Here is a 22,628-nt window from a genome sequence, read left to right on the forward strand (position 1 = left end):
AGTTAGGGAAGCCCATTGCAGCAAAGCCATCCACTATGACCTGCACATTTCCCAGGGTCACTACCCTTGATATCAGCAGATCTTTGATTGCGTGGGCTACTTGCATCACAGCAGCCCCAACAGTAGATTTGCCCACTCCAAATTGATTCCCAACTGACCGGTAGCTGTCTGGCGTTGCAAGTTTCCACAGGGCTATCGCCACTCGCTTCTCAACTGTGAGGGCTGCTCTCATCTTGGTATTCATGCGCCTCAGGGCAGGGGAAAGCAAGTCACAAAGTTCCATGAAAGTGCCCTTACGCATGCGAAAGTTTCGCAGCCACTGGGAATCGTCTCAGACCTGCAACACTATGCGGTCCCACCAGTCTGTGCTTGTTTCCTGAGCCCAGAATCGGCGTTCCACAGCATGAACCTGCCCCATTAGCACCATGATGCATGCATTGGCAGGGCCCATGCTTTCAGAGAAATCTGTGTCCATGTCCTGATCACTCACGTGACCGCGCTGACGTCGCCTCCGCGCCCGGTATAGCTTTGCCAGGTTCTGGTGCTGCATATACTGCTGGATAATGCGTGTGGCGTTTAATGTGCTCCTAATTGCCAAAGTGAGCTGAGCGGCCTCCATGCTTGCCTTGGTATGGCGTCCGCACAGAAAAAAGGCGCGGAATGATTGTCTGCCGTTGCTCTGAATGAGGGAGGGGCGACTGACGACACGGCTTACAGGGTTGGCTTCAGGGAGCTAAAATCAACAAAGGGGATGGCTTTACATCAAGGAGTATTTCAGGCAGGACTTCACGGAGGGTTCCAATAAGAAATGGTGCACCTAAGTTATTATTCTTATTGGAACAAGGAGGTTAGCCTGGCCTCTGATTGACACATGGCTAGATTTACCTCGCTGCACCTTCTCTGTGAGTGACTGCAGTGTGACCTAGAGGAATGAGTCCCCTAGACAGGGGAGGGGGGAAGCAAATGAGTACAAAACAAATCTGGTCTATTTCTTGTTTTGATCCACTCCATCTATCTTTTACATCTTTGGCTGGCAGCAGACGGTGCAGAAGGACTGCATGTCATCCACATCTCATGGCTGCTCGGCAGAAGATGGTACAATAGGACTGCTAGCCATCCGTATCGCCTGCCTGCTCACCATAAGACGTTCAATAGGACTGACTGCAGGACTAAAGAGAATGACCTGGTCAAGTCACTCCAAATTTAGTCCCTGCGCCCATGTCTGTCCAGGCGCTCCCAGCCGACGTGGCCAGGAGCACCTCGGACACGACGAGGACGGCTACCAGTCATATTGCACCGTCTGCTGCCAGAAGGCAGTGGGTTGTTGCTACTGTGTAGCAATGCCGTACCACATCTGCCAGCACCCAGGAGACATACGGTGACGGTTACCTGAGCGGGCTCCATGCTTGCCGTGGTATGGCGTCTGCACAGGTAACTCAGGAAAAAAGGCGCGAAACGATTGTCTGCCCTTGCTTTCACGGAGGGAGGGAGGGAAGGGGGGCCTGACGATATGTACCCAGAACCACCCGCGACAATGTTTTAGCCCCATCAGGCATTGGGATCTCAACCCAGAATTCCAATGGGCAGCGGAGACTGCGGGAACTGTGGGATAGCTACCCACAGTGCAACGCTCCGGAAGTCGACTCTAGCCTCGGTACTGTGGAAGCACTCCGCCGAGTTAATGCACTTAATGCACTTAGAGCATTTTCTGTGGGGACACACACACTCGAATATATAAAACCGATTTCTAAAAAACCGACTTCTATAAATTCGACCTTATTCCGTAGTGTAGACATACGCTCAGTCAGAGACAAACACCTACAAGATCTCTATCAAACTTTCTTACAACTACAGTACCCACCTGCTGAAGTGAAGAAACAGATTGACAGAGCCAGAAGAGTACCCAGAAGTTACCTACTACAGGACAGGCCCAACAAAGAAAATAACAGAACGCCACTAGCCATCACCTTCAGCCCCCAACTAAAACCTCTCCAACGCAGCATCAAGGATCTACAACCTATCCTGAAGGACGACCCATCACTCTCACAGATCTTGGGAGACAGGCCAGTCCTTGCCTACAGACAGCCCCCCAACCTGAAGCAAATACTCACCCAGCAACCACACAACAGAACCACTAACCCAGGAACCTATCCTTGCAACAAAGCCCATTGCCAACTGTCTCCACATAGCTATTCAGGGGACACCATTATAGGGCCTAATCACATCAGCCACACTATCAGAGCTCATTCACCTGCACATCTACCAATGTGATATATGCCATCATGTGCCAGCAATGCCCCTCTGCCACGTACATTGGTCAAACTGGACAGTCTCTATGTAAAAGAATAAATGGACACAAATCAGACGTCAAGAATTATAACATTCATAAACCAGTCGGAGAACACTTCAATCTCTTTGGTCACTCGATTACAGATGTAAAAGTTGCAATTCTTCAACAAAAAAACTTCAAAAACAGACTCCAACAGGAGACTGCTGAATTGGAATTAATTTGCAACTGGATACAATTAACTTAGGCTTGAATAGAGATTGGGAGTGGATGGGTCATTACAAAAAGTAAACTATTTCCCCATGTTTATTCCCCCCCTCCGTCCCCCACTGTTCCTGAGACGTTCTTGTCAACTGCTGAAAATGGCCCACCTTGATTATCACTACAAAAGGTCCCCTCCCCCAGCCCCCCGCTCTCCGGCTGGTAATAGCTCACCTTAAGTGATCACTCTGGCTACAGTGTGTATGGTGACACCCATTGCTTCATGTTCTCTATGTATATAAATCTCCCCACTGTATTTTCCACTGAATACATCCGATGATGTGAGCTGTAGCTCACGAAAGCTTATGCTCAAATAAATTTGTTAGACTCTAAGGTGCCACAAGTACTCCTTTTCTTTTTGCGAATACAGACTAACATGGCTGCTCCTCTGAAACCTGTTATTTTCTTTTGGGTTTATAAACTGTGCCTGTCATGTCATATAGTCCTTGAGCCCATATGTGAAATTATTAAAACAACACACTGACCTACCTCACATATAACCCCATAATCACATCCTCAGTGAAACACTGAGATAATATATCAGCCTCACACGGCATACAACGGATTGAAATTGTCAGAGCAGTGAGGGAAGCAAAATGCATAGTTGAGGGCCCTTCTGCCTTTAGTAGCTGGATTTATACAGGGCCAGTTAGTTATAAGCAAGAATGACCATGCTATTGTGGCACACAGGAGTGAGAGGAAATACCCAATAATAACGTACTCAAATAATATATGCAGCTGGAAAGAAAGAGAAGTGAAGATGCTGAAAAACTCTGCTCCCTATGGCTAATGATATTAAGCAGCTGCATTTAACTCCAGTTGTAGCTACCAAATAGCCTTCAATAGTAGCTTTATTTATGGGACTCTTACATTGCTGGAGCACTAATGAATAGGGTGACCATATTTCCCTATGCTGAATATGGGACACCTGGTAAAATTACTTGTATTCAAGTAAGTTCATGACAATGAGTCAGAACTATGCAGTATAAATGTTCAAATTAACATCAAGATGATGGAACCCCAATTAAAAAGAAATACTGTATAGCTGAATTCTTCTTCTTTACCTTTTTATCTTTAAGGCTTTAGTGTTCACTGGGAAAGAGGTGACACACACACCCCTACTCTCCCCCCCCAACACACACATACCCATACCCTTCTCTCACACAGGGGCAGGGGGGTGGGGGTGACCAACCAACCTGACCCTCCCTGTCTGGTGCTCTCCACCCTCCATGCCCGGCTGGGGTCCTGGGACGGACCTGCCTCTCCCAGTACCTGGTGCTGTGTCTTCCTGAGGCAACATGTGGAGGGGGAGCAGATGGGGTCACATGCTTCCCCCCCAATTTCTGCCAGGGTTCACACCAGAATATGGCCAGCAGCAGCCTTTTGGCATTGCGTGGGATGGAAGGGACGGGAGCTGCTTCCAGCCGCAGGGGAGGAGAGGAGGAAGGGATGACCTGGCCTGTGTCTTTGCAGAGCTCATCTCTTCCTCTCCCCTTTCCCCCTGCCCCGCACAGTGCAGTTTGCCCCTTCCTGCCCGCACAGTGTCGAAAGGCAGCTAATACCTCCAGGCTGCTGCTGGCCACCGACATAACCCAGCTGCCTCCTGTCCCCCAGCGACAGGCAGGCACAAAGGGGTTAAGCCCTAAGGATGCATTGTGCACCAGGGCCCAGGGAACCTGACTGCACGGGCTTCAGCGAACCAGCCAGAGAGGTGGCTCAGCAGGGGAGGGTGCCTAGGGGGCGGAGCAGCCCCGCGCTCCCTGGGGCAGGACCCCGGGCAGTTGGGGGTGTGTGAAGAGGGTGCTAAGCCCCTGCCCGGGAGGGCTGCTGTGGAGCCAGCAGGTTCAGGGCGGGAACAGGCTGGAAATCGCTTCTCTCCCCCGCCTCCAGAGCTTAGCTGAGGGGCGGAGACTGGAGGATGCCCTGTGCCAGCACTGTATGGGGAATTGGCATATGTAGGGCTTGGCGCCTCCTGACCAGTGCCCTGGGCTGGAGGGTCTTGGGCTTTCCTGGGGCGCCACCCAAGCCAGAGGCACTGGGGGGAGGAAGGAGCCTGCTGGCCAGGCTGCTGGTGAGCTGAGTGCTCTAACCAGGGGTTGGTTCTCCTCACAGCACTGGGAGTGGGATGTGCCCTGCTGGGGTGGGAGGGATACAGAGGAGCAGTGGGGCTAGGAGGTGAAGGGGCAAAGCAGGGAGAGGACAGCAAGAGGAGGCATACGTAAAAGGCCGATGGGTGGGCAGCAGAGGCGACGTAACCAGCTGCACCCTGGTGCCTGCCAGTACTTATCAGCTGCTGCGGCATGCAGCCAGCATTGGCTGGAAACGGGGCCCTGCTAGCCATGAGCTGGCATGCAGGGGGGGCTGCCCTGATGGACCACCAGGGGAAGCAGCCGACCCCATGCACTGCAGCTTCACCCCGCCACCAGCCTTGCACACCCACCCCCATCATCAGCCACTGAACCTCCCCCTTGGGCGGCGGGTGAGCAGGGATCTGGCCAGCAACAGGACCCACTGGTACTGATGGGTGGAGGCAGAAAATGCAGGACAATTTGCCTGTTTTTAAGAAAAAGTCAGGACACCTCCAGGAAGGCTTAAATAAGGGACTGTCCCTTTAAAAACGGGACATCTGGTCACCCTGCTAATGAATATAAAACAGCTGCTGCTGTGAAGGAGCTTACAGAGCCTGAGACTCATAGCTTACAACACGAGAGAAGCACTGCAGAACAGAGGATGTTCATTACTGAAATCAACTAATTTTCATAATGGTCACTGATATTAAGCTTTCAGTAGTGCTTTAGAGCACTTTTTGCCAGGGACGACCCATGTGCTCCTGTGTAAGAGAGGGATAGCACACAAAGAAGTACAGTAAAAATTAGACAGGCACTTACTGAACATTCCTTCCAGTCGCACAAAGCAGCAGATAAAACTGTCAAAGTCAATGTTCATGTTTCTGTCAGCATAGCGCATTGTAATGATTTCGTAGAGCTGCTTGTTGAGGCAGAATCCTGAGAAGGAAGAAAAACAGAAGACAGCTGTCCTTCAGCTCTTGGCACAGTTCTGGTACCAGACTGACACTGAGGAAAAGCTTTGTATGTAGTCATCAGTTCCTGGGCCTAAGCATATACCAAAGGTCCAAGCTGAGTGACCCAAGAAAAATAAAAATGCAGGAAGCTTTATTGTGTCAGGTTACTCTCTTAAAAGGAAACAACATTTTGAAATGACTGTTTTCAAGTGGCCAGAAGCGTGCTCATTACCTCCCATTATCACTGTGAAGAGAAAGTCCTTGCCACAAAGAGTTTAAAATCTAATTTAGATCTGATGAAATAAGGGGCTGGAGTAACAAAAACTCAGACAGGGATCAGTGAGGAAAGTAGGTGTTACAACAATAAACCTGTACAGTGGCAGAAAATAAATTACTAAAACATACAAACTCCAGCCTCAATATTACCCATCTACATACTGTATAGGAATGTGCAGTTAGTCAACCAGTGCAGCAGACTGGCTTATCAGAGGCATTTATATGAATCTGGGCATTGCTTGGGGCTGGTTACATGCATAGTCACACAGAATATGTGGGCTTTCAATATTAAGCATGGGTTTAGAGTTTACTTTACATTTTATTCCTCTCCTAGTTTAAGAGAATTATTTAAAGAACAAAGAATATTATTTTAGGCTAAGAATTTTACTAGCAAGAATGAAAAACCTGTAAAATGTACCGTATTCCTGCAGCATGTAAATCAAAACCCAGGTGTAGTTTGTTTTTATTTGTCCTTGGAAAACCAAAATTTGATGATTGAGGTTTTGCCAAAACCGAAATATAGCTGCCTGAGCAATGCACAAAATGTTGATGTAGAGACTTTACCAATGTCTTCACATTAAGGTTCATAAGAAAGCTCATGAGTTTCTGAATGATGAAATACTCTCCCTCCCTTAGCAGCAGTCACTGGTAATGGAATTTGTCAGGGCCAGTATAGTCTCTCTAGAAGCCAGTATGCTAATAAGTTTGGGAGAGATGAAGCAGCCACCTGGTCTGCAGGGTGAATGCTATTTAATTATGTTGCATGCTTGGGGGTGGGCAGGGACAGTACAGTTTTTTGAAGGGTACTTTCTTAGTGAAGGGCAGGTGAAAATTGAAAGGTCCCCCATTATAAAGAAGAGACTAAAATAGACCCCCACTCCCCCACCAAACTGGAACAGAGGCTTTGTGACTAAGGCACAGGAGTGGGGGTCAAGAGATTTGGCTCAACTGTAGATTCTCTGTGTGACCTTGGGCCGATAACTGAACTGCTCTGTGACTCAGTTTCCACGTCTGTAAAGTGGGGATAATACTGTGCAGGTGGAAAAACTTTTAGTGTGCTTTAACTGTATTTGCACAATTTAAAAAATCCACAACAACTTCTATGAGGGTGAACCTTTACAGCCTGGCTGGAGAGTGGTGCCCTCTGCTAAGCAGCAGAAGCCCCACTTGCACTGGCTCCTGAGTCAGTTGGTATTCAGCACACCACAGGATGTGTGGCCTGAGGTTGCCACCTTCTCTTTCCCCTGCCCGTATACTCATACCCAGCGGAGGAGTTCTGCTGTTTGAGATAAGTGCAACACTGCACTCCTGGGTGGTTTGTCAGAGCAGGGATAGAACCTGGGGCCTCAGCTTCTAAAAAGCATAGTCCTCCACTGTCTGAGCTAAAGGAGCCAGCTCCTAGCTGTGCCTGCAACCACTGCTCCCTCTAAGGTTTTACATCCATGTGCAGAATGAATTTTATTATGTGCACCAATATGGAGGTGATGTGTGGCGGGGGTGGGGCAAAGGGGTTCAGAGTGGGCTCAGGGCTGGGGCACAGGGTTGGGGGGCGGGGGCTCCAGCTGGGGGTGTGGGCTCTGGGGTGGGGCTGGGGATGAGGAGTTTAGGGTGCAGGCTGCCCCAGGTCTGCGGCAGGGAGAGAGGACTGCCCCCAACCCTCTCTTGCCATGGCAGCCCTAGGGCTGGAGCTGGGGCCAGGGGAGAGGCGCCTCTCCCTGCCGCAGCCCTGCACACCCCCAACCTCTCTCCTCTCCAGTCCAGGCCCCTGCACGGCCCTTGAAAGCCTGCTGTGAGGTCACACAGCTTAAAGGGAACTTAGCCTGCAACCAGTTCATCAACCTTTATATGACCCAGCCCCCACTGAGACGGACAGAATACCACACTGAGTGGATGAGGGTTATGGAAGTGGCCAGGCTTCATTTACTAAGGCTGGACAGCACTGATATAAGCAGTGAAAGGCTAAAGAGCAAATCATCTCCTCCCCTGATATAAAGCAGGTGGGAGATGCTGAGTTCCCCAATAACACTTCCCTACCTCACAGGGGCAGGGCTACCAAGTGTCATGCATCTTGCCACCCTGTCCCACCTAGGGTTGCCAACCCTCCAGGATTGTCCTGTAGTCTCCAGGAATTAAAGATTATGTCACTTGATGAAACCTCCAGGAATATATCCAATTAAAATGAGCAACCCTAGTCCCACCTGCCTGCAGCTCAGCAGGCATCCCCTGTAATCAGCTGGGCTGTGAGCAAGCTGTAGGCAAAGAGCTACTATCGTTCCTCCTGGTCACCAGGGGCCACTGTGGCTAGAAGCAGCCAGGTAACTTCTCTTATCTGTCAGTATCTGGCCAGCCAGGAGGGAACCCCAGGCCCAGACTCAGAGGAGGGGCAAGGGACTGTGGCAGCAATATCAGCAGGAGCAGGTAGGCAAGGGAAGGGAAGGGGGATAAGAGGGGACAGAATGTGAGGGAAGGGGGTGAAGTGGACTAAATGGGGCAAGAACGGGGAGGGCTGAATAAGGGAGGCTGCTCCAGATTCCACCTACAACAACCCTCCCAGGCTACTCCAGGCTTGCTATGTCAATGGCCCAGGAACGTCCACTGCTGCTCCTTGCCTCCTCCCTGCCCGTGCTTGTGAGGTGTGTTGGGAACAGGTCCCTGCCTCCCTCACACCAGTTGCCACTAGTTGGCAGGAACCCTGGGGGAAATAGGTGACTTCCCACTCTTGAGAAATGTCAAACATGGAGCTGCAAAAAGCTTGGTAGCTGTGCCAGGCAATTAATTAATGTTTGTAAAGCTCCCTGAGATCCTTGATGGAGGATGCACAGGGAAGGCAAAATATTGTTTACCACTGAAAGGTAGAACTGGCTGAACAGAAGATTCAGTCTTCAAAACACAAAGTGTTTTCCTTGCAGCTTGGACATGTGAAAATTTGTCCAGGGCAACAGCTCAGTATCCAGGTTTTTCTAGGGCATATTCCTTTAAAAGGCTGCACTGTACTTCTCATTTTTGCTATATCGGTACAGGAAGGGTAGGAACAAGGGGAGAGCAAGAGAGCATGGATTTAGATGACTCCCTATCCAAAAATACAGGGCATTGAGTACTGTGCAATACCTGCATCTTTGACTGCATTACGCATCTCGTAACTGTTAATGGTGCCAGAATGATCTGTGTCATAATGTTTGAAAATTTTCTGGAAAAGAAAAAAATAAATATCAGGAATAAAGTTTGGTCATTTTGTAGAAAAACAAAGCTGATTGGGCCACTGAGTAGGGCTATAATTTTCACTCTAGTATCTAGGCTTCAAAGGCTAGACGAATTCCATACAGAGTAGAGTGGCGGGTCATTGAAGAATAATGATTGTCTGTGAAAGTTGTGTGTTCCATCCCACACACGTTGAGGCAAGTGCATATAAAGAATGGTGACACGGCAGTGCAGTTGTAAGGGGTGCTGCATTATTGTAGGGCTATCGCTCAAATGAGATGTTGTACCAAGGCCCTTCTTTCTTATGTCTGTTGGCTGCCCAGTTAGAAATTGAAGATCCAGGGCCCTTTACAGAAAAAAGTTGGGAATAATCCCAGTGCCCTGGCTAATAGACCCTTTTGCTATATAAATCAGGTTGCAATTCCCAAGTCTCTGGGTGAGCCATTACAGAGTACATAATGATAATACAGTGATCATATAAGCAAATGTAACTATCATCTAACTCAGTGGTTTTTCAACCCTAGGGGTCTGCAGACTATGTCTAAAATTTCCAAAGGGGTCCACTCGTCCATTCAAAAAAATGTAGGGGTCCGCAAATGAAAAGAGGTTGAAAACTACTGATCTAACTCACTGCTTTGCAAACACTTTGGAATATCTAGCACATGAGAGGTGCTGAAAAAACTAACAAACCTATTTTGCTCAGTGCTGCATAACTCCAATTCCTCTGTAAACTGCATTGGCTGCCAGTAAACAATTCAGCACCTTAATTTTGATATATAGAAGCTATTTATAATCTAGACTTTAAACAGTTGATGAGTTGCCTTTTGCTCTATATTCACATCTTGTCAGGGACGGGTTGCCAGGTGGGTCTGCTCTCAGTCCCTGAATACTAGCAAGGAGGAGGATGCTGTGAGCTGTGTATTCCAATCAATTTATTTTATAATTATACGGTAAAAATGGGAAACTGAGCAATTTTTCAGTAAGTGTGCCATGACACTTTTATATTTTTACGTCTGATTTTGTAAGCAAATAGTTTTTTAAATGAGGTGAAACTTGGGGCACGCAAGAGAAATCAGACTCCTGAAAGGGGTACAATAGACTGGAAAGGTTGAGAACCACTGTATTATATTGTGAGTAGATGTTTTGTGGGATTCAGAAAGAGAACTGTTTTGATAGAATAGTTATGTGAACATTGCCTCTATGGAAGAGGTACAGAATAAGAAAAACACAAGAAGTTCTCAACAATACCTGCCAGCTTTTCAGCTTATCCCAGAGGTGTCGAAACTCCTCGAAGTTTATTTTCCCTGAACCATCTGTCTGTGTTATGAGAGTTCAGGTAAAAAAACAAATGTTTTAAGGGAAAGCTATCAAAACTCAGGTCAGAGTCCACTTCAAGAGAATATAAAATCTTATTTAGGATTTCCCTTATTATTAGAGGTGGGTGAATAGTACTGAAAAGTACTTTATGAACCCTTTTGTTAATTCTGAATTGCATTTAATTCCATGCTCATAAAATGTTGTCACTAGGTACAGAGCTCCTGCATTTGGTAGGAGAGGGGGTCCCTCCTGGAGATCTTTTAAAGTGTGTAGGATTGAGGTATTCCAGTGCAGTGCTACTCAAAGTGGTGGTCCGCGGACCGAGCCATCGACTGCCGGTCTGTGCACACATCGGAAAAAAAAATTGCCGGTCCCCCACACCAGATAGCTTGAGAAGCACTGTTCTAGTGGTATCTTTTCAAATAGTTTCAAATGTGGAAATTTACACATGAAGTTGCCAATTTAACTTGCCAATTTAAGTTTCATCCTGAAGAATAAAGCTCCTTCTGTTTTATATTTTCCATCTCTCTTAAAAAATCCACCAAAACAACCTAAGAAATCCTATACAACATTCTATTAAGGCTGCATAGTTATGCACTCAAGTTGTATTTGCAAATTTCACTCTGTCCTTCTATGTATGTGCATAACAATCTTCTTTAATTACTTGATCACACATTATATATTGTGACAGGGTCGGGCCAGATGGCTATAGGAGAGTAATAGAAGGCAGATATATGAACTTTGTCACAATATCAAATACAACATATTATACAGTTTTTCTACCAAAATGAATATGTACCATCTTGTAGTTCTGTATATTATAGTGCATGCTCTGAGATTATCATAATACTTTTATATAAAAAGTACACAGTAAGATGTACTTAACATATTACAAATTAAGGATAACAGAGAAATAGTGAAATTTTGTTGCATAAACTATAGCTACATTAGATATGATTTTTAAAGAAAAGATCTAATCTTTATGCTTCAGGACAAAAAGGTAACTAACGGCCAGGTTAGGAAGAAACTTCTGCAATGAGCTGGTTGTTGCATAATTGTCCACTCTGGAGTTTCTTCTGCTTTCAACTGAAGCATGTGGTACTGGCCACTGTCAGGAAATAGGAATGTACAGAATATAAAGTATTGTTCTGCTTCCCTGTTACGTTATCTGATAAAACATGACCATGTAGATCATTGTTGCTACCACTGTTATATAATTGCAACAAATCTTGTACAAAGGTTGCCAAGTAAGGTGTCTATGGAAAGGTTATCATTTGCTGAATATAATTATGCTATTTGTGTGCATGTATCATTTTTGTATTTGAAGTTATGAGCATTGGCTCTATACTGTAATTCAAATATGTTTGCTCCTGGGGTAACGCCCACAAGGTATTTAGCCTGCACATCTTGAAGGGACTATTCAAATTAAGTGGCTCATCAAGGAGCACTTAACTCACAACGGACCATGGAAGACACCTATCTACAGATAATGGACTTTCCTGCTATGAATAAGCGAAATTATGCAGGGACATGTGATTTGCCCATGTGACTCCAAACTCCATCTTGCTACCTGTAATTTTCCACCAGCTGTGCTGAGGGCTTTGTTTGAAACAATGAATTTCTCTCCACATGGCAGAAGCTATAAAAAGCTCTGGAAACTGCTTTGCCTCTTTCCTGCTCAAGCCTCTGGACCATGGACTTATACTGATGGGAGCATTAAAACCAAGGGACTGAGGACCTTCTAATGAGTTGGAAGCAACCAGGGACATGACTTAAGACAGCAGTTTATTCCATCACTGCTACAAGCCTGAACCAAGAACTTTGCAATTATTGTATGTATTTGATTCCTTTAACCATTTTTATCTCTCACCTTTCTTTCTTTTTCTTTTTCATAAATAAACCTTTAGACTTTAGATACAAAAGGATTGGCAACAGTGTGATTTTTGGGTCAGATATGAGTTATATATTGACCTGACTATGTGGCTGGTCCTTTGGGATCAGAAAAACTCTTTTATTTGATTAAATTGGTTTTAAAGAACCACTCATCTTTAAGTCTAGTGTTTTCAGTGGTGATATAAGGACTGGAATGCCTAAGGAAACTGCTTTTCTGACTTCTTGTTAGCCAGTGTGGTGAAACAGAAGTTTAGTTTTGTTGCTGATTTGGTATATTGTAAGGGAGAATAACCTCCAGTTTGGGGGTGTATCTGCCCTATTTCTGCAGCAGTTTGTCCCGAATTTGGTATTCTTAGTTGTGTCCCACAGAGGCACGGTTATATTCCCGAATTTACAAAGCTGTATTTCAGGTAGTTCTGCAGCAAGTAGTGCAAGAAACTTAATATATCAAATAATCATCTATGATTTGAGAAGGATACGTCCATTAAGGCAATCATGCTGCGGCAGGACTCCAGCGCAAACCCTTTTGTCTTCAGGTCTTTGTCTGAAAGAAATAATCCCAAATGAAGAAACTGTACAAATCAGCAAGTATATCCTCCTATCTGATGTGACTCCATTCAAAGTACAAACCCTAAATCTACCTCTGACACCTTCCAAAAAATGTGTGACAGAGAAACTGACAGGTACTCAAGGCTATTACTGTTCCAAATTCTGGCTGAACTTTCTTCACCTCATATAGGCTAGATTAGCCCACACAGTGCTTTGAGTGAATCTCACTTTCTTTAGTCCTCGAAGGAACACAGCCGTGAGGTGAGAACTCAGTCCTAGACTAAATGGAAAGGACGCTACTGTGAGCAAATTCAGTCTGCTGGAGTCCCAACTGGGAATCCCACTACAGTGATAGTAGGAAGTTCTTAAACCATAACTGACATCAAGAGGCCACCAGTGTGAAGATGACACTGCAGGCAATGTCACAACTAGAGAGTTCCTTGCTCAATAATATTCAAAGACTGATGAGGAGGTAGAAAAAAGCTCAAACTCACGTTTTTTTAAAACGTTATTCAGAACACTTCTAAGTTCGTCAGCACTGATCTCCATGTCCTGGACAGAAAGGTGCAGAGAATGCCACAAATTATAACATTCAGTATGGAGCAGAAAGGGGTGCAGAGCATGGATTTCTTAATAATGCTAAGTTTTTTTCTCGGTGATTTTAGGTGCTGCAATATGCAGCAGAGAAAGAAGTCCAAGTTCATACACAGTACAGATACTGGCCCAAATCTTTGGCTGGACTGTTGCCCATATCACTGGTAAAATGATAATAATAATTAATAAAAAGCTGGTGTAGCTGGCCATAGGAAGATTAAAAGATTAAAGGGCAACTTAAAGGATCCCCCCTGCACTGGAGATGACCTGCCTTATCAGCTGCTGTGCCACCCTGCACATCCACCTGTTGGCATGGGAGCACAGCTATCCAGGCTTGCTTGCACCCTGGGGATCCAAGTTAAAGCATTTCTGTCTTAAGTAGGGGACTGGATCAGCCCCACAGCTGTCCCAAGATCAGGGGATCGTCCAAGTTGTGCAATGTGTTTCTTAGTTTAGTGGACTTTTAGGATCTGAGCTATTCATAGAGAGTTAAAGTGAGAGGAAAACAACTTATTGAGCCTGATTGTCTCTTTACTTTTTCAAGTCTAAAATCAGAAGTAACTCCATGGAAGTCAGTGAAGTCACATTGGTGTAAATCAGTGCACAAAAGAACCATCAGGGCCATTAGCACTGTTTACACTGGCTAGGGAAACTGCTGACATCCTTCCAACAAGAACTATTAAATGTGGCTTGCTGGAAGGATGCTTTGCCAGCTAGTTTAGATGGGGTCATGTTAATGGTCTAGACCCACTCTATCCTTAAATCATACTGAGTTCAAACCTTGTAAAACCCACGGGACATGCCTTAATGCTGCGATAGGTTGTGGGTATGTGTGTGTGCATGTACACAATTGTAGGTATTCTCCTTCTTGTTTTTTTGTCTTGTCTCTAACTCTCCTTCTTTTGCTCCTACATTCCTGCTTGTCATTCTTTAACTGTTTAAAAAACAGTACTAGAGGAATAAGTGTGAAACTTCTAGTGAAAAAAATATTATTTAAAATTACTCAGGCCACAGCTTCCCCTGCAAGTTCTAGAACTTGTGGCTTCCCAGTGTTAGTTTTCTGTCAGGCAGAAATATATCATTTCATTTTTCTGAACTTTTAAAGTCAGTTTCATTCTGGTTCTGTACAAAGACTGATTCTCTAGCTAGAGAACAGATATAGAATCAGAAGTGGCAATGAAAGTTTCTTTTCCACAGCCCCACTCTGGAGAGATCTGCCTATAGGGGTGAAAGAGGGTGCAGTTTATTCTGTGCCCATTCAAACTGTCACCTCGCTGCTGAGACACGGAACCAGGTGACAAACAGTGCTAATTAAGTGATCCCCTATCCTCTGGGAACCACCAGCTCATTTCATACAGGCTATTGAACAGTCATTAGATGAACAGCCAGTAAATTCATGTCAAGAACACCTTGGGTCACACCTGACTCAATGAGCTAAAGGTAAAAGGTTTTCTGTCCTATTACCAGGCCACCAACCACTGCAGTTGTTGATCTGTTTCCATGTTTAATTTCCACAATTAAGCACCCACTGAGGAATATTTTATTTTTATTTATAAATGTTAAGTGAAGTTGGTCAGGAAACTCCACATACTAGCAATGAAGCACAAAGCCAGCTTTAAATAAAGCTCCCTCTTATTTGCAAAAAGACTAAACAATGACAAGATATTGTTGCCGGCACCCAGTGCCGAGAGGCTGAACAACAGCTTGAGTGGTTCGTTACCCGGTGTGCTGCACCCAATAATCACAACGGGGTGGAGAAGCAGAAAAGTTTATTTGAAGCTTCAAATAGGTACAGGGAGATTTGAATCTCAAATCCTGTACAACAAAGCAGGAAGTTACACAGGCTTTTATACATCCTTTTTCCCAGCATACTTATCCAATAGCAAGCTGCTCCAAGTATCCATATAGCCAGCCAATCCAGTTCCCAGCTAGTTCCCTGATTCTCTGTATCATTTGTTAAACTATACATAAAGCTGCTTTATTCAGCATTGTTCTTCCATATCTCCCCTGTTTGGCCTTGCTTAGTTTCAGGCAGTCTGACTCTGCAACATACTGTTGCAGATTCTCAGCATAACTGCTGTGTGTGCCTCCAGGCGGGGGGGCCAAGGACACTTGGGCCTAGCACGCAGAGCTGCTGCGAGTGCCTCCAGGCAGGAGGGGGGCCAAGGACACTGGGGCCTAGCGCGAGGGGGCTTCATCGACACTCGTGGTCTTCCATCCCCTCGAGTTACCCAGTGGCCATGCCCCAGTGTTCCCAACAATATGGTTCCAAAACTACATTTAGGTCTCAGGCCTTCAGTGTATTACTGTACTGTGATTTGCTTGGTTTGAGACCTTGCCGGAGATCAGAGAGAGTTTCAAGTGTGTTTCGAATCTGCATAGAATCATAGAAGATTAAGGGTGGAAGAGACTTCCAGAGGTCATCTAGTCCAACCTCCTGCTCAAAGCAGGACCAACTCTAACTAAATCATCCCAGCCATGGCTTTGTCAAGCCGGGCCTTAAAAACCTCTAAAGATGGAGATTCCACCACCTCCCTAGGTAACCCATTCCAGTGCTTCACCATTCTTCTAGTGAAATAGTGTTTCCTAATATCCAGCCTAAACCTCCCCCACTGCAACTTGAGACCATTGCTCCTTGTTCTGCCATCAGCCACCACTAGCTCCATCCTCTTTGGAATGGCTGTTGATTTAACTGCTCTCAAGGTTAGTCTGTTACGAAAGATAGAGACTTCGACTGTGTACTCACATCTCCAGCAATCTGCTGGAATATATTCCTGAACTGCTTCTCTTCTTCGCTGTCCTTGTCAGCATTTGTTGGAGTGGGCTGCAAAGACACAAATATAATGTTGATGGGCTGGTGTGAGGGCCTTTGGGAGAGAGAAGGGGATCTCTGGGGCCGGATCAATCACTCACTTGTGACTGTCTGAAAATCCTTCATGAATTTGGAATAACATTTCAACTCCCTTTTCCCTCCCCAACAGAGTAGAACTTTTCCTATTTCAGGATCATTCCTTTGGGAACTGCTCTGGAGAGCAGAATGCCCTACAGCAAGGAACTGTAATAGTGCTTGTTACATTTTCCTGGTAGCCTTTGCAGAGCAGCCTGGATGTACCACCTTTCTGTAAGACCTTCTGAAGAAAGTTGTGCTAATATCACATACGTTACAGATAAAAAAAAAAATCTACCAGCCATTCAATCCGTTCACCAGGAGCAAGCAGTTTGTTTCTTCAACACATTTTGTAGTGCTTTGTCCAGGCTAGTTTGAAGCAAGTCAAGTGACAGGCCTTCCTCTCAGGAAACTATTCCACAGTTTAAGAGGGCTGTTAGAAATTTTTCTAATGCCTAGTAGATTTCAAAATGTTTAAAAATGTTCCCCAATAACCATCATGTAGGTTTACTTGCTTAACTTCATCCCATTGCTCTTGTTTATCCCTTTAAACAATTACTCTCACTCTTTGCTGTTTCTGTTTAAATATTTGATTTAATTTCCTATAAAGGAAATATTTGGAGCAGAGGCAACATGCATGCCTCCCCCACCTTTGCTGCATGGATTGTACTGAGCATGCTCAGTAACATCTGCTGAAGCCTGCTGCCCACACTTCTCTCCCCACCCCCTCAGTTGGCAGGCATGGAGCACGCATGTTGTGGGGAGATCTGCTCTTGGGTCAAGTGCACTTTACTTTGACAAGTTCTAGTAATGAAAATGCCCCTTTACCTATCTACTGACTAGAAGAATTTCAGTGAGGGTTCAGAGGCATAGATTATATATTGCCTGCAGCAGCCTTTTCCCCCAAGGCAGAATAGCCCATAGGGCAGCCTCTCTCTGTGACAGCCTCCCTCTTTTTCTTGCACATGCACACAAATCTGAGCATTACTAAGGGACAATTACTCACATGTCCTTAAAAAGGAAGCTTCACATTTTAGTTTTAATTTTGCCTGCTGTTGAGTAACACTAATTACATATTAAAATGCGAGTTTCCTCGTTGTAGTTAAAAACAAAAGACAGATAGTATATTGCTACCTCTCAGCCTCAGGCATTCCCTGAAAATCCCACAGCAAAATAGCCCCATTTTCCATGCAGAGAAACCAACACCCAGACTCTGAACAACCCCGACTTTGGTTCAGTGCCTGAGCATTGTTGCTTAGGTGCTTCTCTAATGCTTTATAGAGACTGAAATTAGAGCAAAAAGAAAAGGAGTACTTGTGGCACCTTAGAGACTAACAAATTTATTTGAGTATAAGCTTTCGTGAGCTACAGCTCACTTCATCGGATGCATCCACTGAAAGCTTATGCTCAAATAAATTTGTTAGTCTCTAAGGTGCCACAAGTACTCCTTTTCTTTTTGCTAATATAGACTAACACAGCTGCTACTCTGAAACCTGAAATTAGAGTAATTCTCTAGGGGTAAACTCTGAATTCTCCAAGGTTTCTTTCTCTAACAGCCAGAGAAAGGAAAAAGAAATACATGTATAACTGGTTCTACTCAATCTTTTCCCACCTGTCCCCAGGACAGCCTGGGTGGGATTCACTTTTTCAGTACACAAAATCCTATTGTAGAATCCAGATTCTTCATCTGCCCAGTGGATAGTTTATAAGAACAATCCAAGTCTTCTCTCTCTTGAACCTTTCTGTATTTTCTGGTTATTTGTTTGATAAGCCTAGAAGACTATAAACAAGACTTTCTTCCTCTGATTATGAAACTAAATCACAGCAGAGCCTATTGTGTTAGGAAGTAATGATACTACAAAGGAGAACAGTTGACAAGAGTTTCCTATTTATGCCACTAATACATTAGGGCTGGAGAGGGAAAAATAAGTCAGAGGGAAAAAAATATAGATTTTATTTTAACATTTCTCTGATCTTTTAAATAAATATTTATACTGGAGTTATTTTTAGAAACAGCCCAATTTAGAACCCAACCATGCTGTAAAAACTGCAGCTTTGGGTGACCTGATTGCAACTTGGTAACCTCCCAACTTAGCTAACAGATGGTGTAGTCCTGCGGTATAGCTAGAACTAAACTGTGTTGTATTATGTTCCTGAACTATACTGGAACCCTGTCAAGTCCAAGGCTGTAGGATGATTTGAAGATACAGTTTAAAACAGTGTTTTCACTTCTACAATGCAACTTAATATATGTCAGAAAACAACTGTATTGTAATTGGGTCCCCACTATCATAGTAATTGTTACAGCATAGACAGGACCTAGAGCCTATGATTGACATTCTCCTTGCAACAACTGTTTAAATATGGTTATTAATAGCAGTGTCTAGCATGTTTTTTCCTGACCATTGTGAAGAGCATTTTAAACTACTATGTAACCATGCTAGAGAATCAAGGGTACAGGCTACTCAGACGGATGCTAGAGAATCGTTTGGCTAGCACAGTTTTCAGGAAAACAATCCTTGAACGGAAGGGGCAGGAAAACTACACTCAGACCTTGCTAGCAGCAATTCTGTTCAGACTGTGCTAGCACCAACTACATATAAACCATGCTGGAGCAAGGTCAGGTCTTTACAGGGCTGTACCATGATTATAACACAATTTGATGCCCTCTGCACAATTTATAACGGTGTTAGAGCACTACTGCATTGTAAAATACAATGCTGATACAATCACAGTAGAAATTGTACTGTAGACAAGCCTTGGTAATCAACAGGAGCCTCTTGAAGTCTACATGAGTTTATTTTCTACACACTGCCTGTACAACAGGTGCTGTTACAGGGAGATTGATCAGCAACTGATTGAATTACTTCTCTAATTGTAAAGGTGTCATCTTGCACAGTCTAGATCCGGGTAGTCAATAGACAAACCGTGGGCCAAATCCAGACCACCAGACACTTTTGAATGGACCATGACATCTTTTTATTTATTTATTATCATTGTTATTGTTATTGCAGTGTGAAAAATGTTTCTCTGGAGTCTGGACCTTGACTATACCTTGACCAAGAAATTTGGACCTTGACAAAAAAATAGACTACCCCAGTCTAGATCATCACAAAAGATCAACACGTTTCCTATGAAACGAACCACTCTCTCCAACATAGGCATAAAATCATTGCAGGGACGATCTCTTCCGTCTCAATTTCAATATATCCACCGACTTGACTGAAAGGTCTAATGCAGTGTAGTTGTAGCTTTGTCAGTCCCAGTATAGTAGAGACACCAGGTGGATAAGGTAATATCTTTTGTTGGACTAACTGTCTCTCACAGCAGAAGGCCCAACAAAAGATATTACCTCACCCACCTTGTCTCTCTGAAATTTCTAAATCAGCTAAAATTATGTCTGGATAAACTGTTATCAGCTTTAAAAGGGTTTTCCTTATCTCATAATTTTCAATTTCCTGGCCCCCACCCAGCCACTTCCCCATGCTAGCCAGACCAAGCTCCATTTTCTTCATGCCAACTGGTACAGAAACCTCATCGCTTTTCTTTTTCTCATCTCTGCTCGTTTTTTTCTTCTCCTTGTCAGATGCTTCATCAACTCTCAACTCCTTATTGCTGTTTGCTCTGTCAGAAACAAAGATGATTGGCTAGAGAGAGGAGGAAGAGAGCAAAGAGAAGAGAAGTGGAAGTTACATAATAGAGGAGGGCAAAGTGTTTGAGAAAATCCATTCTGTGACCATGCTCATGCTGCAACAGCTCCCATCACAGAAAGGGTACCAAGTGTGGTAACAGCTGAGACTGCACCAAAGGTGGCTCTGAAGTTACTGTTCTCATCATGCTAAAAAGTGATACTCATGCTGTTAATACTCCTTGTGCAAAAATAGGAATTAGTTCTCCTTGTACAGGAAAGCCATTTATGCAGTAAACTCTCCCTGATTTTAGGAGCAAAAAAAGAGGCCAGCCACGTTCTTTGTTGTACTTTAATTAGTGTGACCAGATGCCCCGATTTTATAAGGACAGTCCTGATATTTGGGGCTTTGTCTTATATAGGCGCCTATTAACCCCCACCCCCTGTCCTGATTTTTCGCACTTGCTGTCTGGTCACCCTAACTTTAACAGCCCTCACACAGAAAGGGTGGCAACACTGCAGTAGCAATAAAGGCCACCTGCACTACAATAACTCCCATGCAGAAAATGAGCTAAGTTGTTAGTATGGAAATGTTTTATCTTTGTACAGTGCATGTGCTTGATTCCTTCCCAGTACTGACTTGTGAGGCATTCAGGCGCAAAGTGCAATTGCTTTCTTTGCTTTTCTTTAATGTTTTCAAAGACAGAAAAGATTGCTCTGCCCTTGCCGGACATGCCATATATTTTTTATGTGCTCACCTGATTTTGGATGTTTTATGGACTAGGATGTAAATGGTAATTTGCAAATAACAGTCCAAACAGGAGTTTACCGAATTAATCTTTATAACTTGTTTCAATGGGGTTTATTTTTGCATCCCCCGAATGGAAAAATAGCATAATTCTCACATCACTACCTACTTTCAAGGTAGAGAATACTTTGTAGCTAAGTGTGTTGTAAGGGATGGGTGGGAGAAACCCATAGCTTACTAGAGAAGGGGGATGGCAGCTGGGTTAGACAGCTGGTGGGAGTTTGGAGAGCAGGACTTTGTGGCAGGAAAAGTGGCAGCATTTGATAGTAGAAGGTGGATACTAGGACATTTGTCTGGAGCAGGGTTGTGTTGTGCTGGAAAGGGAGATACCGGGAGAAGGGTCTGGAGCTGGGAGTGAAGAGAGGGTTTATGGCGTGTTGGGGTAACAGGTCAGAAACAAGACCCAATTCCATGAGCTGCTGGACACCTTCAGCTGCCACTGAAAACAATGGGAGTCCTGGGTGATCAGCATCTGGATCAGGCCTATAGGGATGGAAAGTTTCAGAGGTGCTATCTTCTCTGTGCGAGCTGAGTACACTATCCTGCAAAGCTCTTATTAGCTATACAATAGGAAGACAAAGCCATCACTGCCTATGGTAGAGTATAATTGCAGAAAGCTGCAGGAAACTAGCTCTAACACCAATCAAGTTCCCATATGCAGATAACTCACTCTGACATTGGCAAAAAGTTCAAGCTTCTGTGATATCATCAGGCATTTAACAAGAGTGCAGCACCACTTTAATATAACCGCATGCTTGTTACCCTACTCAAGCCCAGCACTTTTCAGGTCTATTGAAGCAGAGACCCACCTTGCCTTTTTTCTTTTTCTGAACCAAAAAAAAAGTGATATTAGTAAACACAGTTGTAGATTTAATATAAATTGTACAAAGTTATACTGTACAATGTCATTCTTGCTCTCTCTTGTTTATTTTTGCCATTTAGCTACATTCATACATCTTTCACATCTGAGCTCCATGGAGTGACATATAGAAAGGTAGGAATTGCCATACCAGATCAGATCAGTGGGTTCATCTCATCCACTGTCCTGCCCAAATTGAGAAACCTCCACCTCAGCTCTAAGTGTTCCCCTCTTTACAGGAAGCAGTGTACTGGAGATTGATACACCCGTGTCCACAGACCAATATCAAGATGGTGGGGCTATTTTAAGCCTACCAGTCTTGAAAGTATTCATTTAACATTACAGAAAATGAAAGGGTGACTTAGTGGTAGGCAAGGGTCAATTAAATTATGTCCTGCCTGAGTTGAACTGAGTACCCATCATTCCTTCCATTTTATTATATCAGTCCTTGTCTTCCCCCTTCTGAACATGTTGCAGCTAGCTCAAATAAAAGAGTTAACAGTTTGTAGGGATAACTGATATTAATTAAAATCACTGCTACCGTTTGGAGACATTTGTAGAATACTGGTACTTATCATCACACGCTTTTTCAAAAGGAGCCACAAAGAAACATTGTTCTGACTTTATCAGATGAGAAGTCACTTTCACACTGAATACTCTACAGCACAATCTAGACTTTCTACAGTAAACTAGCATTCTCAATTCACAGATGAAGAGGTTCTCTGCAAGGCCTTTATTGTACGTTCAGTTACACTGCAAAATGAAGTTGGTGAGGACACATGTGATGGTGAAATGTCCAGATCTGGTTAGTGCCTAAAGCACTAGCCTTCCATTACTGAAAGTAGGTTTCAGGTCTGGCATGAAGTCTTACGTCATATGATGTGGTCTCTCCATATCATAACGCCACCATACATAAAACATAAGAATGGCCATACTGGGTCAGACCAATGGTCCATCTAACCCAGTATCCTGTCTCTGACACCAGCCAGTGCCAGATGCTTCATAGGGAATGAACAAAAACAGAGCAGTTATTGAATGATCCATCCTCT

General features: G+C 44.4%; 1 protein-coding gene across 2 annotated transcripts in view; it reads right to left on the reverse strand.

Moving 5' to 3' along the window:
* CAPN3 (calpain 3) overlaps positions 1–22,628 on the reverse strand; it is a 70,618-nt gene that overhangs the window by 10,827 nt on the left and 37,163 nt on the right. For both annotated transcript variants that reach the window (XM_077818828.1, XM_077818827.1), the window contains 6 exons: positions 16,144–16,221; positions 13,298–13,355; positions 12,734–12,798; positions 10,293–10,361; positions 8,955–9,033; positions 5,437–5,553 (listed from right to left, as the gene is read on the reverse strand). In XM_077818828.1, the coding sequence (XP_077674954.1) occupies positions 5,437–5,553; positions 8,955–9,033; positions 10,293–10,361; positions 12,734–12,798; positions 13,298–13,355; positions 16,144–16,221 (466 nt within the window). The remainder of the gene's footprint in view (positions 1–5,436; positions 5,554–8,954; positions 9,034–10,292; positions 10,362–12,733; positions 12,799–13,297; positions 13,356–16,143; positions 16,222–22,628) is intronic.

Source organism: Eretmochelys imbricata, chromosome 6 (genome assembly GCF_965152235.1).
Source record: "Eretmochelys imbricata isolate rEreImb1 chromosome 6, rEreImb1.hap1, whole genome shotgun sequence".
Classification (NCBI taxonomy): domain Eukaryota; kingdom Metazoa; phylum Chordata; order Testudines; family Cheloniidae; genus Eretmochelys; species Eretmochelys imbricata.